The sequence below is a fragment of the Tachypleus tridentatus genome, chromosome 13 (assembly GCF_004210375.1).
Source record: "Tachypleus tridentatus isolate NWPU-2018 chromosome 13, ASM421037v1, whole genome shotgun sequence".
NCBI lineage: Eukaryota > Metazoa > Arthropoda > Merostomata > Xiphosura > Limulidae > Tachypleus > Tachypleus tridentatus.
Window position 1 is genome coordinate 133,206,485 of NC_134837.1, and position 19,934 is coordinate 133,226,418.

The following is a 19,934-nucleotide window of genomic DNA, read 5'->3' on the forward strand; positions in this document are numbered from 1 at the left end:
ACATGTTTTTGTCTTAAGTTGAATCAGTTTTGAAAGAAACTATTTTTTTTATGACAAAATATTTTGATAACTTAAATCCTTCCTTATTAATTTAATATTATTGTTAAGCTTATCATGTTCAAACAATGCATATATATAAAATAACTTATTGTTTATTGAAAAAACAGTATTTGTTAGATACAGATTGATCTTGACCAAGAATATTGTTAGCAAAAACATTGTTGCCTAGCCTGACAAAAATACAGGTGACACCACTGTCAAAGGTTAAATTGTAGGTTGCAGATAAATCTATCATGTGTTTGTGATCTTTAGCTGGAATTTGTGATTTACAGCAGTTGGAAAGGTAAAGTATCAAAATGCACAAATTAATCAATGTAAATCAAGTTGAAACTGACTGAATATGTGAAATGGCACTTTCTAATTAATAAAAAAATCAATTATATGATGATAAGAAGTATTTTAAGTGTCGTGACAGAATTTTTGAAACATTCACAACATAATTTATATGAAGTCAAATCATATGAGTGTTTTATGCAGATACAAGCTACAGTTTAGTATGTAGGTACTAAGTTTCATGCAATTTGAATGAATGTGCCCAAGTTGAGAAGGAAAACATCAAGGAGTAATATTGACACCTCACCAGTGAAAAATGGTTGAGAACTTATTATTTTAGGTTCCTGCATACATTGTAATAACTTGCCAATTACAGGCTTGCTTGCTTCAATTGTGAGTGATGTCCTAATAATTTGTTTGTTGTGGATTTTGCTAGGAAAGGATTGTTGAAAGTTTTACTGGAATTGTAAGAATATCAGTGTGGATTTTGTATAACCTAAAAGTCTAGACATATTTTATATTTTTCTGTATTTACCAAGGTGTTATTCATTCAAATTTCACCCTTTCATTGAGTGCAGTCATAGCATTGTGCTTTAAGTAATTATAAAAATAATGACCACAAACTCCAAAATGCCTATTAATTGGCACCCACTATTTCAGCTTCAGACTTCTTGAATGTTAAATGTTTAGTGAGATAAACTAAATATTCAATAATTTCCACCAAAGTATCTAAATTTGAACAAGTTTTATCCATTCTCTAAAATTATTCTGTTAATTAAGTGTTGTAATGAAATATTTTATACCTTTGAATATTCTAGTAAGTGCTGTTCCATTTAACTTCATTTTATTTACATTGGCATTATGTGAAATTAACTGTTGACTGATTAATATGTTGAGTATGGCCTAGTAATTAATGTGCCCATACTGTGAACCCAAGGGTTAATGGTTTATGCTTTTTCACTGCAAAAATGTGCTCCCAACTTTGATTCATGGATAAAATGTAAAAGTGAGGTGAAATCTAACTATTCAGCCAGACTAGAGTTGACTGGACTGTTGCTGCTTTTAACTAGCTACCATTTATTTATTTTTTTAGTTCAAACTTAAGTATGGCTATGGTTATGTGGCTTTTCATAAAAATTCTAAATAGAAATACAAATGACTTATTATTTTTTGATGTTGTGTGAAATGTTTATTGGAATTACTTTAGCATTTTCACGAGACTGCTTATCAAGCTGAGGACAGAAAAGATCTTCTTTGTGCTGTAAACGAGTTCTTGGATGACAGCATCGTTCTTCCACCTGGAGATTGGGAAAGGAAGTCTCTTCTTCCATTCCAAGAGATAAAAGAGAAAAACCAAGAGCTCAAGAAAAGAAAAAAGAAAGAACAAAAAGAGAGAGATAGTAAGGGTGTAACTGTTGATAAATAGGTGTAATGCTTGACCTTGTAATGTATTTCAGCTAAATCTGATTAGGCATTATTGATTAAGTATTATTGGTACACAGTTTTTATGAAGCCTGTTCATTTCTCGTAGCTTTTAAAGACTGTGCCATAATACTTTCATTATAAATTTTTATTTGTACACATGTGCATAGAAAATCATAGTAATTTTTGAAAACCCATGAGTGAAAGTAGAGAAGAGTGTTACATCAACTGTACTACAACTGTTGAATCCTTTGTGATGAGATATTTTTCCCAATGAAATGTGATAGATTTATCTTTACTGCATGATAATGTTCAGTAGAGAGCCTGTTGGAATGTGTAAAACTGAAAAACCATTAAGAAAACCTTTCTATTAAGGCTATATGATACTTCAAAACAATAGGGGTGAAATATTTCTTAAAACTGTCATTTCATAAACAAAGTTAGTCATCAATCAAAATCAAGACCAGACAGTTTTTCTAGATTAATAATTTTATGGTTTTCAGAGAAACAAGTTAATATTAACTACATAGTTTGGGCAGTAAATGTTCATAATGAAAAATTCATAGTTTAGTAGCTACTCAGTTTATTTAAAAGTTCCATATATTATCAGAAATGACTTGTTTTATAAGATACAGTGAGTTAGAAATTTTCACTTGATTATTTCAGTCAATAACATTATTTGAACTTCCTTTTCTCACATTCTGGCTCTGTGTGAGCATTGGAACTTTTAACTAACTAATAATCTCTTGTTAAATCCTGAGCTCTTTACCCATTAATATCGAACACAGGTACCAGTTTGGCTATTCTATTATAAATATTGGTTAGTAAAGCTGTTTAAACATCCTTTCTAGCCTGTGGTGTTGTGCATAGAGCTAGATGATTAATTAATATAATTAATTACATATGAGCATCATTTACCTTGATTAACATCTCATAAAATAATCAATTACCATTAAATCCATAAATGTCATTTTAAATAATCATTTAATTAACACTACAATTAAGTCAATTAACACAGAATAATCACTTGATCAACATTAAAATTAAATACATTAATTTCATGTTAAATAATTAATCAACACTACAATTAAATTAATTTGTCAAAATTACAATTAAATAGATTAATGTGACTAAAATAATCAACTAAATGAAACAGTAGTTATGGATTATTAGCATTTTAGGTTAACTTATCCACATGAGGATAATTGAGAAGTTGAATATGATTGATGTATGAGTTGGACACTTAATTACCAACTTCTATTAACTGTCCAGCCTTAACTGTGAGCATCATAATAGTAACTAATCAGTAAACTATTGTCTGACTGTGTACTCTTTGCAAGTTAATCTTGAAAACAGATGTGAATTAGGTGTAAAGTCTGTTGTAAAGGTTGGTTGAAAACTTCCACACACAAGCCAAAATAAAATAGGTTGAATGGAGCAGTTATATTTTTCAAAATTCTGTACTGAATGGAATAAAACAGTAGTATATAACAGACTATGTAATAGTTGTAAATCACAAAAAAAGGGAGGGGGGAGGTGAATATACTTTGGCCATGTAGGGCCATTCGAACATGAAGTGACTGTGCTTATTCATCAGTAATATTTCATAAACCTCTTTATTTTATCTAACAGTGCTTTAAAATATCACTTTTGTGTGATCCATTTTCAAACTATTGGTGCAAAACTATAAAGTAATGAAACTTTTAGACTTTCTACATGCTAAAATATCTGTTTTTGCCAATAAGTAATTTAATGAAAAAAAAAGCTGAAAGGTTTATTTGCTCTCAGTGCTCTGTCTTCTGTTACTTCTTATACAGTTTTACTCTCTCTGTTTTTATTTTATTATAACCATGAGTTAACATTTGAAAAGCCCATTACATTTAAAATTAGTTAATTCACCCTGGAAGTTTATTTTTTCTCATTGTTGAGTGAATAAAGTTTAGTTTTTACAAACTCTGAATTTGTGTGTGTTTGTGATATATATTAATGTGATTATTGTTTTTCAGCTGTTCCTGAGGAGAAACCTCCACCATATGATCCATTGAGACGTTCTGGCCGCCTCTTTGGAGGATTCTTGAATGACATTAAAAACCGGTTTCCATACTATCTGAGTGATATCCGTGATGGTCTCAATGCTCAGTGTCTAGCATCTGCCATATTTATTTATTTTGCTGCACTTTCTGGTGCAATAACTTTTGGTGGCTTAATGGGTAAGTGTAACTTGTGTGCTATGATGAAAGTAATTTATAATGTATTAAATAACATGTCGGTATTAATACATTTCTAGTAATAGAATTTCATTTCAGGATAATTCTGACATGGGACATTAGTTTCATTTAAAGAAAAAGGCATTAAAATTAAGTTTGTAACCATGTTTATAGTATGTGTTTTAAGTAAAAAGCTGTATCTTAAAGTGTATACATTAAGAAGAAATTATATAAAAATTTTCATCTTAAAAAATGTTGTAAAACAAGTGTTTGAGATTTATTAATAAAAGCTAGTTCTCTGTAATAAACTGATTAGAAATGTATAATATTAAAAATTAACAGAAGGGAAAATTAGAACCTATATTGACTAGAATTATACCCAGTGATATTAAAGTAATTTGCTTTTAAGAAAAATGGTTATCTTGTTACTTACAAAATACATATTAATACTTTGTTTCTCCCCTTCATTCTGTCAGTGATTTTTAAGAATAATTGTTTTCTGTCGTAAGTTAATATGAAGCCTTTCTTTCTTTTAGGTGACAAGACTGACAACTTAATTGGTGTATCAGAAACCCTTGTTGTTACAGCCTTCACTGGCCTGTTGTATTCACTGTTATCTGGACAACCTTTAGTCATCATAGGAACAACTGGACCTGTTTTACTTTTTGATGAAATTTTATTCAAGGTTAAAAAATGAAATTGTATAATAGTGTTCAGTAATTACTAAGTTTTAAAACAGTGTTTCATAATGCTTGATTTGAACAATGAAATATTTTTGTAATATGTTAGCTCCATAAATATTCAAGCTGTTATATATGTTAAGCTAAGATGCTGTGGTTTGTTAGACAACCTTAGAACTTGAAATAAAACTTCTATCAACTGGATCTTCTTTAAAAGACTTTTAAAAATGTTTTTCTAGCTTTATTGCAGATTTCCATCAGTTTAAGTTCCTTATGTGGTGTATTGTTGAAATGCAGCCATAATTGATAACTTGTAGTTCAAAACATTGACAAAAAGAAAAGAATTTGTCTTGTAGGTGCAGCATGCAGTTCATGACAATCTCCAATCAAGCACAATTTTCTCAGCCTAAACTCTAACATTTCAGAATTTTGATTCACCATAGATTCTGCAGTATTATATGTCATTTGTTGTAGAACCATTATACATTGATAATATTACATACTATTTCTGTTATTTGTTATGGAACCATTGGTAATTGATAATATTATTTTTTGTATAGTTTTGCAAGGATCATGATATTGAGTTCTTACCCATGAGATGTTGGACTGGTTTGTGGGTGGCCATTATAGCAACTTTAGTTGTAGCATTTGAAGGTAGTTCCCTTGTGCGTTTTTTCACCCGGTTCACCCAGGAAATCTTTACATCTTTGATCTCCTTGATTTTTATCTTTGAGAGTTTTTCAAAGCTGTACAAGGTAAGCTGATATTTCTAAAATCAGGCTGTTTATTTTGGTATTTGTTGAAATGGTTGAAACTTTTTATGATGGAATAATTGCACAAGAATATTTATGTATTTTTAATGCAAAAATTTCTGACCTGGTTTTGTACCATACACTACTAGTTGGGATTACGTATTTCTTCACAGTGAGTAATTTTGTTTTTGTCTGTTACAACACTCGATGTAATAAAATTATTTTAAAGAATGTGTGGATCATTATTTTTTCTGTAAAATACACAGAGAACTACTGTAGTAATTAGTAAGATTAATTGCAATTTTTATACTATTTTTGTTCACAATTTATTCATTGCATAACTAATGTTAATGAATACTCTAAAGAATGTTTTGAATGCACAAGAAATCTGTTTGGAGAAATATTTCAAATATCATACATCTAGGGTTAAAAAATAACTTTTGTACTGCACATGTACAATTATTTTGACTAGACAAATTTTTATTTCATGAAGTATAAATCATAGTAAGTTTATATTCTAATATATTAATGCATGAATATAATGACAATATTGTATAAAGGTGTCAACAAAAGTAAATTCTTTATCAGTTTGCTGTTGTCAATATTTTTTTCATGATCATAAACAAAATTAATTATGTGTAATCAAGTGATAAGTATTGGCTGTAATAGTCTTCAAGATTTCAGGAAAATTTCAATCCCATAATATTTTCTTGTTTGTTTTATCCACTGTATGTTTTATATATAGTTAGACATCTTAATGGTTTTACCTGGTGTTTTACCTACCAGCTGGTTTCTATAAAATTTTAGGTTTTTGTAAACCATCCACTGTTAACAGACTATTGCACAAATGACACAGCACAAGCATCACATTTCAATTCTACCGGAGATGGCTTAAAGCCAACTAATATTCCTGGTTTAGCCAACAACTCGACAGACTTTCTTCGACCTAATGGAACAATTACTAACATAGTTAACAGTATCCATCCCCATGATGACAAGCTTCCAAAAAACCAGCCAAATACAGCTCTGTTGTCAACTGTTATGATGATTGGTACATTTCTGATAGCTTACTACCTCAGACAATTCAGGAACAGCAAATTTCTTGGAAGAAGTGTGAGACTTTTTTTTTAATATTATATTCTCATAAAGTGTATATAAGAGATGGTAATTATTCTTTATAAATTTTGTTTCATACGTATGTACATTTCTGTGTATGTATGCACAAACACACTGTTTTATCAAATGTTTTTGAGACAGTACAATCCCTATTAGTAATGAGTCTTTAACCACTGAATTTGCATAAAAACCCATAGTACAATGCTGTTATAACTTAACAGCCTGTGATCAGTAGTTGCTAGTCAAAAAGCCATGAGGCAGAATACTTACTAATATTGGAAGAGGAATAGTTGCTGGATGCACTATTATAACTGGGACATCTCAGCTTACCTATTTAAGTCAGGATTCACTGTAAGTAATGTTTTGAAGATATGAGCTGCCTAAACTTCATTAGATATTAGTCCATTCAAACTTTTAAAATACATTTCGAAACAAATGTACACATCAGTCAGAGTTTAAGTGAGAGCTTAAAACTCCAAGTTAACATATAAAATGTACTTGGAAAGTTTTAAGCCATTATGTACAAATAACAGCCCAAAGCTCCATTTGTCAAGGTGTCTCTCATAGTGCTTTAAGCATCCAAGCTAATGTGAAGATCAGTAAGAAAACCATTAGGAAAACAGTTTATATTTTATAGTTACCCTAAAACCTAATTGACCTTTTCCTTTGTAAAAAAAAAAAAGATACATTGTTCTACTGAATGTGTGTCAAGGGTTTATCACACACACAAAAAAAATGCCAAGTGTCTGAACACGTTTGAATAGATCATTTTAATTATTAAATTAAACTTTGGAATTAACAAATATTTTTTGTTATTCTTTAATAATTTAAACTTGTTTGTATCTTACACTCAGTAGTCAATCAAACTGTTGTTTATGTAAGATAGTTTTGCAGGTATTTAGACTGTCTTGTTTCACAGGTCCGAAGAGCTCTTGGGGACTTTGGAGTGCCAATAGCTATTATCTTGATGGTGATTATTGACTCTAACATTAGAAATAGCTACACACAGGTAAGTTAAATATTTATTCTTGATTGAGTATGATCCTGGAATATGTGAAATGAAAAACTTTGATAAATGATAGTCAAGAATAATTTGACATATCTGAATTAAAATGAGCATCTGCTAGAAATGTTGCAAAAAATAAACTAGGAAAAGATGCATCAATTTATTCTTTATTATCATTTGTGTATGTTAAATATTTAGTTTACATGTTAATTTAAATTCAGGTTTTATTACTTTAAAGATGAAAAATTTAATAATTATCCACATTTGAGATAAGATAATTTTAAAGTGCCTTCTGTTTAATTGATTATTGAGGCAAAATAATTATAAAAAGACTTATTGTTGGTTGTTCTTGAATGTTTTCTCTTTCATACTGTTTGTTAAATATCCAGAATAGATCTTATTTTTCAGATGTTTTAAGTGATTAATACATTTTTTGCTCCTTTTTTATGTGACAAACAGACTGGTCTTTATTTTCATGATTTAATGTTTAAATTTTTAGAATCTTCATGATATGTCACATATTTAATAAATATTGTATATAGGAAATATGCCTTAACTGTTGCTTTTGATAGAACTTGACACCATGATAATATATTTCATCATACATAACTTTATGTTATGTATTCACCATAACTTTATGGTGAATTTTTTCTCGTGTAGCTCCCCTCGGTGTGGATTCCTGTACATGGTGAGGGGACCTCCCAGGAAGGTTCTGTTCTATCTGGTTACCTTCTCTGGGATCTAAACATCCACCCACGTGTTTGCCGTGCGTGGCGACCCGTGAAGGGGAGGAGAGGATCCTGGTGGTTGAGGGGTCCAACCCTAACACACCACTTTGGCCTTGAATTCCTGTAGACGGGTGGCCTTTGGGTGGCCCCCCTTGGGTCAATCGGCTGGTCCACTTGGGCTAGAGTCAACCAAGTACCAGTGTTGGAAGTTCTCAACGGGTGTTGTGGACATTGTGCTTGATGCTGGTGTTTGGGTATAGTGCTCACGAAACCCTGGCATTGCTGCATTGTCCTTGCGTGACTTTGTAGTGCGTCCCCTTGTAGGGCTCCATGGTGGGTGGGGTCAGTGGGTACCGAAATTTTTCCTTTTTCCTATGGATCCTCTAAAAAATTTAAATAAAATTGTAAAAAAACAGTCAATGGGCAATCTTCAACATCAGTAACACACGTACCTCATTCTCTTATATTACATTCTCTTTCGGAAAAACCTTTAGGGCAAATGTCCCCTTTTTTTATTCAAAAGGGACTAGAGGGACTTGCTGGCTCTCCAAAATCAGTAAAGAAACTTCGATCTGGTGACATATTGGTTGAAACATCCACATCCCAACACAGTGAACTCCTCTTGAATTCAAAGGCAATTGGGGATATACCTATTGAGGTTACACCCCATGCTACCTTGAATTCTTCACGAGGAGTTATTGTTGAAAGGGATTTGAAGAACGTTCCTGAGTCAGAGATTCTCGCTGGTCTCTCCACTCAAGGAGTTTCTGCAGTGAGGCATCTTCACTGCAAAGATGGAATTACACTGCCAACAAATACCCTCGCTTTAACATTTACTTCACCACGTGCACCTGCCACCATCAAGGCAGGTTATCTCATTTGCAGGGTTCGGCCATACATACCAAACCCTCTTCAATGTGTCCAATGTCAGTGATTCGGCCACTCAAAGACATCCTGTCGTGGTTCCCATGACATGTGCTCGTTGTGGAGGCAAGGTCCACGATGCCTATGACTGTGACATGAACTCACATTGCGTAAACTGCAATGGTTCTCACCCCTCTTACTTTCATTCTTGCCCAAAATGGTTGGAGGAAAAAGAGGTGCAGCGTTTGAAAACGACACATAACATTAGTTATCCTGAGGCTCGGAAATTGCTGTCCACAACTCCATCTCGGACATATGCTGCTGCACTTCATTCCACAACTACAGTGGGAGTGCAGACAGATCTCTCTGTGCCTCCAAGAGAATCATTTTCAAAACAAATGAAAAGCCTTTTGACCTCCGTGGTTAAAAAGGTTGATGAATCGACTTCCACACCTATCTCTGTTCCTCCCATACCTTCCAACAAACCTCAAGATCCACGTCCTTCAGTTTCAAATACAGGCATTTCTTCTGATACATCTTTTTCTCCCACCACAAGAGACAAAACAATTATTCGTTCGTGTCCTCAGTCACTGGATTCCCCTTCCAATAACAAAAACCTGCCCACCCGACACAGAGCAGGATCCATGGAGGTTGATAGACCTCCTCCGACTAAAGACAGTAAAGAAAAAAGACGTGGTCGTAAACTGAAGGGTTCTCCAGCCACTTCACCTACCCGTTCTTAAAAATGGCTACCTTGATACAATGGAACTGTCAAGGTTTACGTTCTAATCTGGATGATATCAAAACGCTGATTGCTTTCTACCATCCTGTTTGTCTTTCTTTACAAGACACATTTCTCAAAACTGCTGATACTGTCTCCATTCGGCAGTTTTCTCTGTACAGAAATGACAGGTTGTGTGATGGTCGAGTACATGGAGGGGTGGCACTGTTGGTTGATCAACACGTGCCCACCCTGTCTTTGTCACTCAACACACCCTTGGAGGCTGTAGCCATCCGTGTTTCCTTGGGTCATACCATCACTGTTTGTTCTCTGTACCTGTCCCCTGGAAAGACATATGATCAATCAGATCTTGATGCTCTCGTTGAACAATTGCCATCTCCATTTCTAATCCTAGGGATTTTAATGGACATCATCCCCTCTGGGGAAGTGCTATTATTGATGGGAGGGGCCGATCTGTAGAGCGGATGCTCTCTGATCACAATCTTTCTCTTTTCAATACTGGTTCTTCCACTTACTTTCATGCACCTAGTCAGTCCTTTACTGCTATTGATCTCTCAGTTTGCTCCCCTTCATTATTCTCCCATTTTTCATGGAGGGTTGACAATAATCCACTAGGCAGTGATCATTTTCCGATCCTTTTGAGAGAGACTGGCCGTGGTCGATGCCACCCTACCCGCGTGCCCCGGTGGAAGCTGGATCAGTCAGACTGGTCCACTTTCATTGTTCTCGCAGAACTTGATCCTGCCATTGTAAATCAGCCATCAATAGACGACTGTGTAGCAGCGGTAACTGACTGTATTACACATGCAGCTGCTCAGTGTATTCCTAAAACCTCGACATGTTTTCCACGATATCCTCGTCCGTGGTGGAATCCTGCTTGCCACTTAGTACGGAAGGCTCAAAAGCGGGCCTGGGATACTTTTCGTAGATATCCCACACTTTCAAACCGGGTTGCTTTCCAACGGGCCCGTGCACATGCTAGGTGGGTAAGACGTCATAGCCAGAAGGAATCTTGGATTAAGTTCACAACCAGTATATCTTCTACCACCAGTTCCAAGATCATATGGGACAGGATTCGAAAGGTTAATGGATACTACAATTCTATCCCCCTCTCGATCTTACTCTCTGATGGTCAGGAGATGACTGATGTTCGGAACATCGCTAACACTCTAGGTGAAAGATTTTGCCAGGTATCTAGCACTTCTGCTTGTTCCTCCACCTTCCTGGCCATCGAGACTCGGGCAGAGCGATCACCTCTTTCCTTTCGAACTGACTGTTTCTTTGACTATAATTGTCCCTTTACCCTGGTGGAACTAAAAATGACCCTTCATCGGTCTGCCAGTACGTCTGTTGGACCTGATGATATTCATTATGACATGCTGCACCATCTATCTCCTGCTTCTCTTGATGTCCTTCTGATTGTTTTGAACCGGATCTGGCAGGAGAATGTTTTTCCTGATGCCTGGTGCCAGGCTATTATTTTACGTTTCTCTAAGCCAGGGAAAGATCCCAAGATTCCTTCAAACTACCGTCCAATTGCTTTGACGAGCTGTCTCTGTAAGACATTAGAAAGGATAGTTAATGCTCGTCTTGTTTGGTTCCTTGAATCAAACAACCTCCTCTCGCCCACCCAGCATTCCACCACAGACCACCTAATTCGTCTTGAAACATCTATCAGAGAAGCCTTTCTCAACCGCCAACATCTTGTATCAATATTCTTTGACATAGAGAAGGCTTACGACACAACATGGAGGTATGGCGTTTTGCGAGACCTCCATACATATGGGTTACGTGGCCATCTACCCATGTTTATTAAGAATTTTTTAATGGACAGGAGATTCCAAGTTTGTGTGGTTTCGACACTTTCCCGTTCTTTTGTACAGGAACTTGGAGTCCCTCAAGGCTGTGTATTGAGTGTTACACTCTTCAGTATAAAGATAAATGCCATCACTGAACAACTTCCTCTCACTGTTGCGAGTGGGCTGTATGTCGACGACTTTCACATCTCATGTCAGTCATCAAACATGAGATATATTGAGCGGCAACTACAAACCGCCTCAATTGTGTACAGAAGTGGACTCTGGCGAATGGCTTTAATTTCTCTCTCTCCAAAACTGTATGCCTGCACTTTTGCCGTTGACGGGGTATTCACCCTGATCCTGAACTTCATATCGATGAAGTTTTGCTGCCAGTTCTTGGGGATTATCTATGATCGTAAACTGACCTTTATACCACACTTATAGCAGCTTCGGGTCAAATGCACAAGAGCACTGAACATCCTCCATGTTCTCTCTTCTACCAGTTGGGGGGCAGATCGCTGTTCAATGTTAAAGGTATATCGTGCTCTTATTAGATCGAAACTCGATTATGGATCAATGGTCTATGGCTCTGCCAGACCCTCGGCCTTAAAGATGCTGGACCCCGTTCATCACCAAGGACTTCGACTCTGCACTGGGGCTTTCCGTACCTCTCCAGTTCAAAGTATATACATTGAATCTCATGAACCTTCTCTACACCTTCACCGTTTGCAACTATCTTTACAATATACTTTGAAACTTCATTCCTTACCAAAGCATCCCACCTGGAAATGTGTTTTCCTTCCTCGGTGGGCAGTACTTTTTCAGAACAGACGATCTGTCATTGCTCCATTTGGCCTTCGCATCCGGGAGTAATTGGATGAATTGGGTCTGTCCTTGGATAACATTGCAGATTCCACAGGTCGGCCCATCCCACCATGGCTTATTACAGCCCCCAAATGTGACCTTTCTTTCAGTCACCTAAAAAAGGCAGATACTCCAGATTGGAAGTACCGTCTTTTATTCAATGAATATCTTTCAAACAATCATTCAGTTCCCATTTATACAGATGGTTCCAAATCAGGTAATTCAGTGGGCTCTGCTATGGTTTGCTATGGGTCAGTAGTTGCGTGCAGAATCCCTTCTACAGCTTTTGTGTTCACTGCTGAACTGTATGCCATATCTCTTGCCCTGGATCATATTGCAGCTGAGCAGTACTCCAACTGCTCTATTTATACTGATTCGCTTAGTTCTATACTTGCCTTGGAATCGCTATATGTTAGCTCAGATCCTATTCTCGCTGATATTTGAAACCGACTGGCCCATTTCTCATTAGCAGCTACTTCAATCCAGTTTTTCTGGATACCAGGCCATGTTGGTATTCGCGGGAACGAGCTTGCAGACATGGCAGCTAAATATGTCTGCTTTAGCACCATCACTCCTATGCCTATTCCGTACATGGACTATGGTGTTGTCTTCAAGGCTCGGCTCTGTGCCAGCTGGCAGTCCACTTGGAATGAGCAACGTGACAACAAACTTTTTTCAAATCAAACCCAAAATTGGACTTTGGTCATCTAGCTTCCGTAAAGTTCGGAAGGAGGAAGTTGTTCTCACTAGGCTACGCATTGGTCACAGTTTTTTAACTCATCATTTTCTTTTATCTGGAACTGATGCACCAATGTGTAGTTTGTGTAACACTCAAATCACTATCAGCCACGTTTTACTTTCTTGCCATCGTTACAATTCTCAACGACGGCAATATTTTAAACATATTTTTTCCAAGGGTCAATCTGTAACATTGGACAGAGTTATTGGTGATGGTGACTCTGTCCACCTTGATAATGTTTTTAATTTTTAATGGCCATTAACCTTTTAATCTCATTTAAGTGTTGCATATTTATTCATTACACCTTTTAATTGTGGTTCCTTTTTTACAGTTTTAATCTCTCTCCTTCAATTTGACATTGGACAATGGCCAGAACATTAAATAACTCAACACCAGGACTGGAAAGGCCAACTTCAGGTGACTAACGCTCCTGTTTGAACTATCCGTTTGAACTACTCGTTAGTCATCCTGGCAAGTTGTTATTATACTTTTGCTGCATATCATTTCACACTTTTACTACTTAACTTTTTAGTACTGGCCATATTGACTCATAACCCGGAACCAGGACTGGAAAGGCCAACTTCAGGTGATTGACGGTGGTTCTTGAACTTACCTGTTAGTCTTCCTGGCGGGTTATGATCATTACCATTTTGCTAGAGTAAATATTTTACAACTTTGAAGACTGGATGTCACCATTGGTTTTTATACCATTTTCTGTTTTAATTGCTGTCTTGTTTTTATCTTCATTTACTTTTACAAATTTTACTCCATTTACTTGACTTTATCTTTTTACTGGACATTTGGCCACTCATTATTACGATTTTGCGGAGTGTCTTTTAAAACTTTTATTCTTTTACATTTTGATAATAGCTGCTATGACACATAACCCGGAACCAGGACTGGAAAGGCCAACTTCAGGTGACTGACGGTGGTTCTTGAACTTACCTGTTAGTCTTCCTGGCAGGTTATGATCAATACCTTTTTGCTAGAGTAAATACCTTACAACTTCTTATACTCTGCCTTCTATCTTAACATTGTAGACTAGGTGTCAACATTGGTTTTATACTTTTTTGTTTTACCTTCATTTCCATTTATGTCTATTACTACATTTATTTATTTATTTATTTATTTTTTTTTACATTTTTACCGAATGTCTGGCCTAGATAGCCTCGCTGCTTTGTGCCATAAAACACTAAATCAATCAATCAATCAATCAATCAACTCGTGTAGCTATTTTAGTTCCAATGCTGAAATGAAAGAGTTCACACTATTTCTTAGAAAAGTACATTATGTTTAGAGCTTCACTACATGTCTGATAACAGTAGCTAGCTCAGTGACTAGTAGATAGTGTGTGGTACATGTTGAAAGTACATTTTGTTCAAAGCTTCACTATGTGTTTAGAGCTGTCTGCTATATTTGGCCATTAAATGACTGTTACAATGCAGAAAATATATATGAGATGAGTTAAAATGAACTTGTATGACAAAAATTGTAAATGTAGGAATTCTTGTTGATTACTACAATCTTTTTTTACAGTACTATTTGATGTATGCATAATGAAATAATGAATTCTTTTACAGTTATCAGTTTCACTAACAAAAGTCGTCATGATTACCAGTTCAGTTATGTATGGTTTCCACTGCATTAAATTAATTTTAACATTGTGAGGGTTTTTCGTCGTTATCATTTCAGTTCAATAATGTTGAGGTTGCCATGATAATCCCTTCCTTACTAATCTTGGTGTTTTCATGATATTCATTTTTCTAATATAGGGGTTGTCACACTTGTGACTTTTATCACAATAAGTTAAATAAGCACATCACATATAATTCTTTATTTTTGCAACAATTGCATATCTTTGAGTGAAAGCAGTTGATACCCTTTTGTTAGTTTATTTGCAGTTTGAATATTGACACCATAGTGTTGTTCAGGACATTTCACATATTGCTTTATAATAAACCTAGTTTACTTACTGTACCAACATCATTACCTGTAACAAACCAAGAGTTTTTGTTTTTTGTCTTTTATATTACTAATATGCTTTTATATATATTTTATTGCTTGGGATACCTAAAGTTTTCTGAAGAAGATTGGTTAGTACTATTTTAAATGTTTAGATTGAAGTATTAATAATTTGTTTATGTAATAAAAGTTCTAATGTTCATACAACTTAGTAGTAGTTCTAACATAGGAGGTTATTGACAGTATTTTAAAACAGTTTGCACACGTAATGGTGTGTAACCATGCAATTCATGGCAACTTCTTGCGATACTTGTGATTGGAGAGAAATATTAAAAGCAACTCCAACAAAGAGTATACTTACAATGAGATTGTTAAACAATGTGAAGGTAATGGATGAAAATTTCAGTATTTGCCATTGAACAAGAAAAGCTTGGACAGCAGAGTGTTTCTGACAATGAACTATGAAATTATGCCTAAGCCCATCTGGAAACAATGACATTAAATGGAATAACGGACCCCTTATTTCATCTAGCAATCCTGTACATCTGGAAACAATGACATTAAATGGAATAACGGACCCCTTATTTCATCTAGCAATCCTGTACATCTGGAAACAATGACATTAAATGGAATAACGGACCCCTTATTTCATCTAGCAATCCTGTACATCTGGAAACAATGACATTAAATGGAATAACGGACCCCTTATTTCATCTAGCAATCACTAAAGAACTCAGCCAGCTCTTCTCGTTCAAATATTTATCAAGCTTTCCCTTAAATTCCCTTATATTAACTGCATCTCCCATATACGAATGCAACTTCTTCCAAGGCCAACCACCCTATTAGTAAAAAAGAAAATTTAAATCAACAGCTGTTTACATCAGAAAGGTATCAAAGAAATTGGAATCACAGCAGTCTCATTCTTTTGGAGTTCCCTGATGTAGCTTCTATAAACATTGCTAACTTTGGACTGCTACTGTGTTCTCATGTAGTGGAGATCCTAATGAAACTTTGTCAAATGTTGAAAAGTTAGGTAATTGGAAAGAGAAAAAGGGATAAAAAATTCAGGAAGGTATTCAGAATTATCTAAAAGCCTGAGAAAGTTGGGAACACCTTCAAACATTTCTTTTCTTTTTAATCCTGGAACTTCCAAGTGCACAAACAAATTGTGCTGTTTAGCTGTGTGAGTTATTGGTATGTTGTGGTTTAATCTTAGTCACTGTGTGTTATTTTATCTATTGGTAGTTGTTTAATTCAAATTTTGTGACAGATAAGATCCACTCATCTTTATGAATAAAAGTACATTTTACTGTCTACTTTGAAATTGCAGTGTTTGTATTTGAATATCTTTTCCTCGAATCTGAAGTATGTTCTAAGGTTATTTTTGCCTTTAATCACTTTACAGGCTGGAGCATAAAGTAGATAAAATGATGAGAAAGAAGTTGAAATATTAGCATGTTGTACATACATTTGCACAAATTTGAGAAAGGACAAAATTCTGCCTAGAAATTGGGGGATCTTTTTATATTTTAAAACAATGTGATAACTTTGATCAAGATGTGTGTAACCTCGAATTATATCTGTCCTCCTTCAAAGAAACATTTTATTGTATATATTGTGATAAGCTGTAGTGTGAGATCCTGGTCAACAGATTCAGTACTATAAATGATTGAGTTAATAGTTCTAAGTGTGGCGAAGGGTACGAAACATCCTTCTCCTGAAATGTGATTAACTCTCAGCATTCTTTTTTTAACTTTGTGGTGTCATGAATTTGCAAATATTTCAGGTATCATGATGGTATTACATAAAGTGAATGCAATAACAGATGATTATTTTATTAGTGACAAAGCTCTGCTTAATTGCAAGTCTGTTTTTCCTCTTTTCAGAAACTTAGTGTACCTGAAGGGCTAAGCCCAAGTAAGCCTTATAGGGGGTGGTTCATTTCACCTCTTGGAATGGAGAGAGAAATAGCTGTTTGGCAGGTCTTTGGAGCATTTGTTGCAGCATTACTTATATTCATCTTGTTATTCTTGGAAATCCAGATCTGCGAGTAAGGAATAGTTTCTTTCTGCTAAGCCATATTAAATTCCATTTTCACACCATTTTAGGAAATAATTACAGTTTATTTACTATATGATAACCATATTGTAAATTTAAGAATATTAATTTTTTACTTTTTTTTTCTTTAAGTTTATATTTTGTACAGGAGTATGTTTTGTGTCAGTAAAGCATTAAGATAGTCATGTGTAAAAAATTAATATATTGTGGAAATAAAAAGTAATTAACAGTACTGTGAAGTGTAAAATTACATTATCATTCAGGTTTCAGTGCCATTACCTGAATGAAGTTTCATTCTTTTTCAGGTCTCTGTATACTAAAATCCACAAGGTTAAATTTGCATAGCTACATTTGCAAGTCTGGCTTTCTTTTTTTTAAATACAGAGTTTAATGTGATTGTACCTTAGATATTAGTCGATTGCCTTAAATATCTTTAGAATATTAAATGATTTTTAAGTGCAGCTTTTTATAGGACAGTTCCTCCTAGAGCAATTTTTGTTTGAATTATATCTTGGGATGACTGATATGGGTATTAACACTTTTACTAATAAAGCAAAGAACAACGTTTTGACTTTCTTAGGTCATCTTCAGGTTAACAGAGTTTGCAACTGACCGTTGTTGGGTACATGTCTTAGGTATGAGAGTGTAAATGGGCATGGGATTTTAGAGGGCATTGCAGTTAGATGTTAAGTTATATATTGGTATTGGTTAAGACGACCTAAGAAGGTCAAAACGTTATTCTCAACTTTATTAGTAAAAGTGTTAATACCCACATCAGCCATCTTGAGATATATTTAGACTGCTATTTTACTGTTGTGTTACATACAGATTGCTATATTACTGTTGAATTGTGGTTTATAGAACTTCCAGATCATAGTAGAAGGTTATTTGTATCCCGTACAGATTGCTCTATTACTGTTGAATGGAGGTCTGTAGAACTTCCAGATCAAAGTATGAGTTTATTTGTGTCCCATACAGACTATTCTATTACTGTCGATCTGTGGTGTATAACATCTAGATCACAGTAAGAAGTTATTCACGTCCCATTCAGACTGCCTTTCTATTATTCTATTACCATAATGTGCTTTGTTACTCAAGTAAAAGAAAATATCACTTTACACTTTAGGAGTGTGAGTTCTTATAAAGGTGGTGACCAATTCCCACTATTTAGTAAACAAGAGTAGCCCAAGGGTTTGTGATAGGGACTGTTGACTAGTTGCTTTCCATTCAATATGTTTTAATGTTCAAAATTAGGGATAGCTAGTGCCTATAGCTATTGAAGAACTTTACATGAATATCTGAGAAGAAGCAGATAAAGCTTTATTACTGTTTTATAAGGGTGTCCATTATGTGCATACAAATGTTGTTTTTAGAACTGAATTGTTGTAAGTATATCAAATACTAATAGATTGTGTTGTTTGGTTTATATTCAACTAGAAAAGACAAATGTTTAGATCTAATATAGATATTTTTATTTCCAAGTTGCCCAAATTAATAGTCCATTCCTGTAGACATTGCTGTTTTTAAAAAAATAGTAGAGGTTGTTTAATATTTTAATGTAATGCACACCTCAGAAAGAATGTTTTGCTTTTTAAAGTTATAAATGACAGTTGAGTTCAGAGTGAGGTTTTATTTTGACTGAGAAAATTGATAGCGAGTAATTGACTTAATGATCAGTTACCTGCATCTTTTAGAGAGAAAAAAAGATCATAGTAAAAAAATCACAAGTGTGCCTGTACAAGTTTGTCTGCCTGTAAAATAACCCTGTATATAGTAGCTCTTTCATCAACAAGCAACATTACATTAATCAGCAATGATTTGTTAACATGCTGTTTGGAATACATGGTATGAATTGTGGTGCAAAACCCGTTTCTCTGTATCATAATCAATTGTGTTTATAACCTCTAGTGTTATAGTATGTCAGTGGTAGAATCTTGATATAAAATTAGATAGCAGAGAATGCCTTCAAGCATTTTTCTTTGAAAATCATGGTTTGATATTAGTTTGTCACATAAACTACTCTGTGATTATTAACAGTAATATTGGTTAAGAACACAATTTTCAGGTAGGGTTAATTTTAGTGTTATGTTGCTTTACTTCAGTTTTTCATCCATAAGATTGTATACAGTTAAAAGCAGTGTATTTTGTTTAGTATTGAGCCACTACTAGATTGTGTGTGTAGTAGTGTTTCTGATACTGAAGTGAACATAGAAAATATTTTTAATTCATTTTGTTTTTGAATTATTTTATCCCCTTTTTTTTTTTTTACAAGCCTTGTATTTTATTTATTTTTTTCATGTCATTATCTAATTCCCACAGGTTAATCATCAACAAAAAAGAAAGGAAACTGAAGAAAGGCTCTGGATTCCACTTAGATCTGATGTTAATCAGTTATATGGAATTAGCATGTGCCATACTAGGAGGTCCTTGGATTTGTGCTGCTACTGTGCGGTCAGTTTCTCACGTGGCCAGTCTGACTGTGATGAGTAGAACTCATGCCCCAGGAGACATGCCTCATGTCATTGAAGTGAAGGAGCAGAGATTAACAAATTTAACAGTCTCTCTTCTGATTGGTAGGTTAAAGTGGTTGTGGTGTTTTGAATTTAGATTTCTACAGGATGTCTGTAAAGCCTGAAACCATAGGTAATTTGTAGCTTTCCTT

At 34.6% G+C, this 19,934-nt stretch overlaps 1 protein-coding gene across 14 annotated transcripts in view; it reads left to right on the forward strand.

Annotated features, from left to right (window-relative positions):
- LOC143240593 (band 3 anion transport protein-like) overlaps positions 1-19,934 on the forward strand; it is a 75,673-nt gene that overhangs the window by 42,641 nt on the left and 13,098 nt on the right. For all 14 annotated transcript variants that reach the window (XR_013021834.1, XR_013021835.1, XM_076483300.1 and 11 more), the window contains 8 exons: positions 1,541-1,733; positions 3,762-3,965; positions 4,499-4,647; positions 5,203-5,397; positions 6,202-6,507; positions 7,430-7,519; positions 17,101-17,264; positions 19,592-19,845. Coding sequence is in view for 12 of the 14 variants with exons in the window: in XM_076483300.1 (XP_076339415.1) it covers positions 1,541-1,733; positions 3,762-3,965; positions 4,499-4,647; positions 5,203-5,397; positions 6,202-6,507; positions 7,430-7,519; positions 17,101-17,264; positions 19,592-19,845 (1,555 nt within the window). In the remaining 2 variants the exon portion in view is untranslated. The remainder of the gene's footprint in view (positions 1-1,540; positions 1,734-3,761; positions 3,966-4,498; positions 4,648-5,202; positions 5,398-6,201; positions 6,508-7,429; positions 7,520-17,100; positions 17,265-19,591; positions 19,846-19,934) is intronic.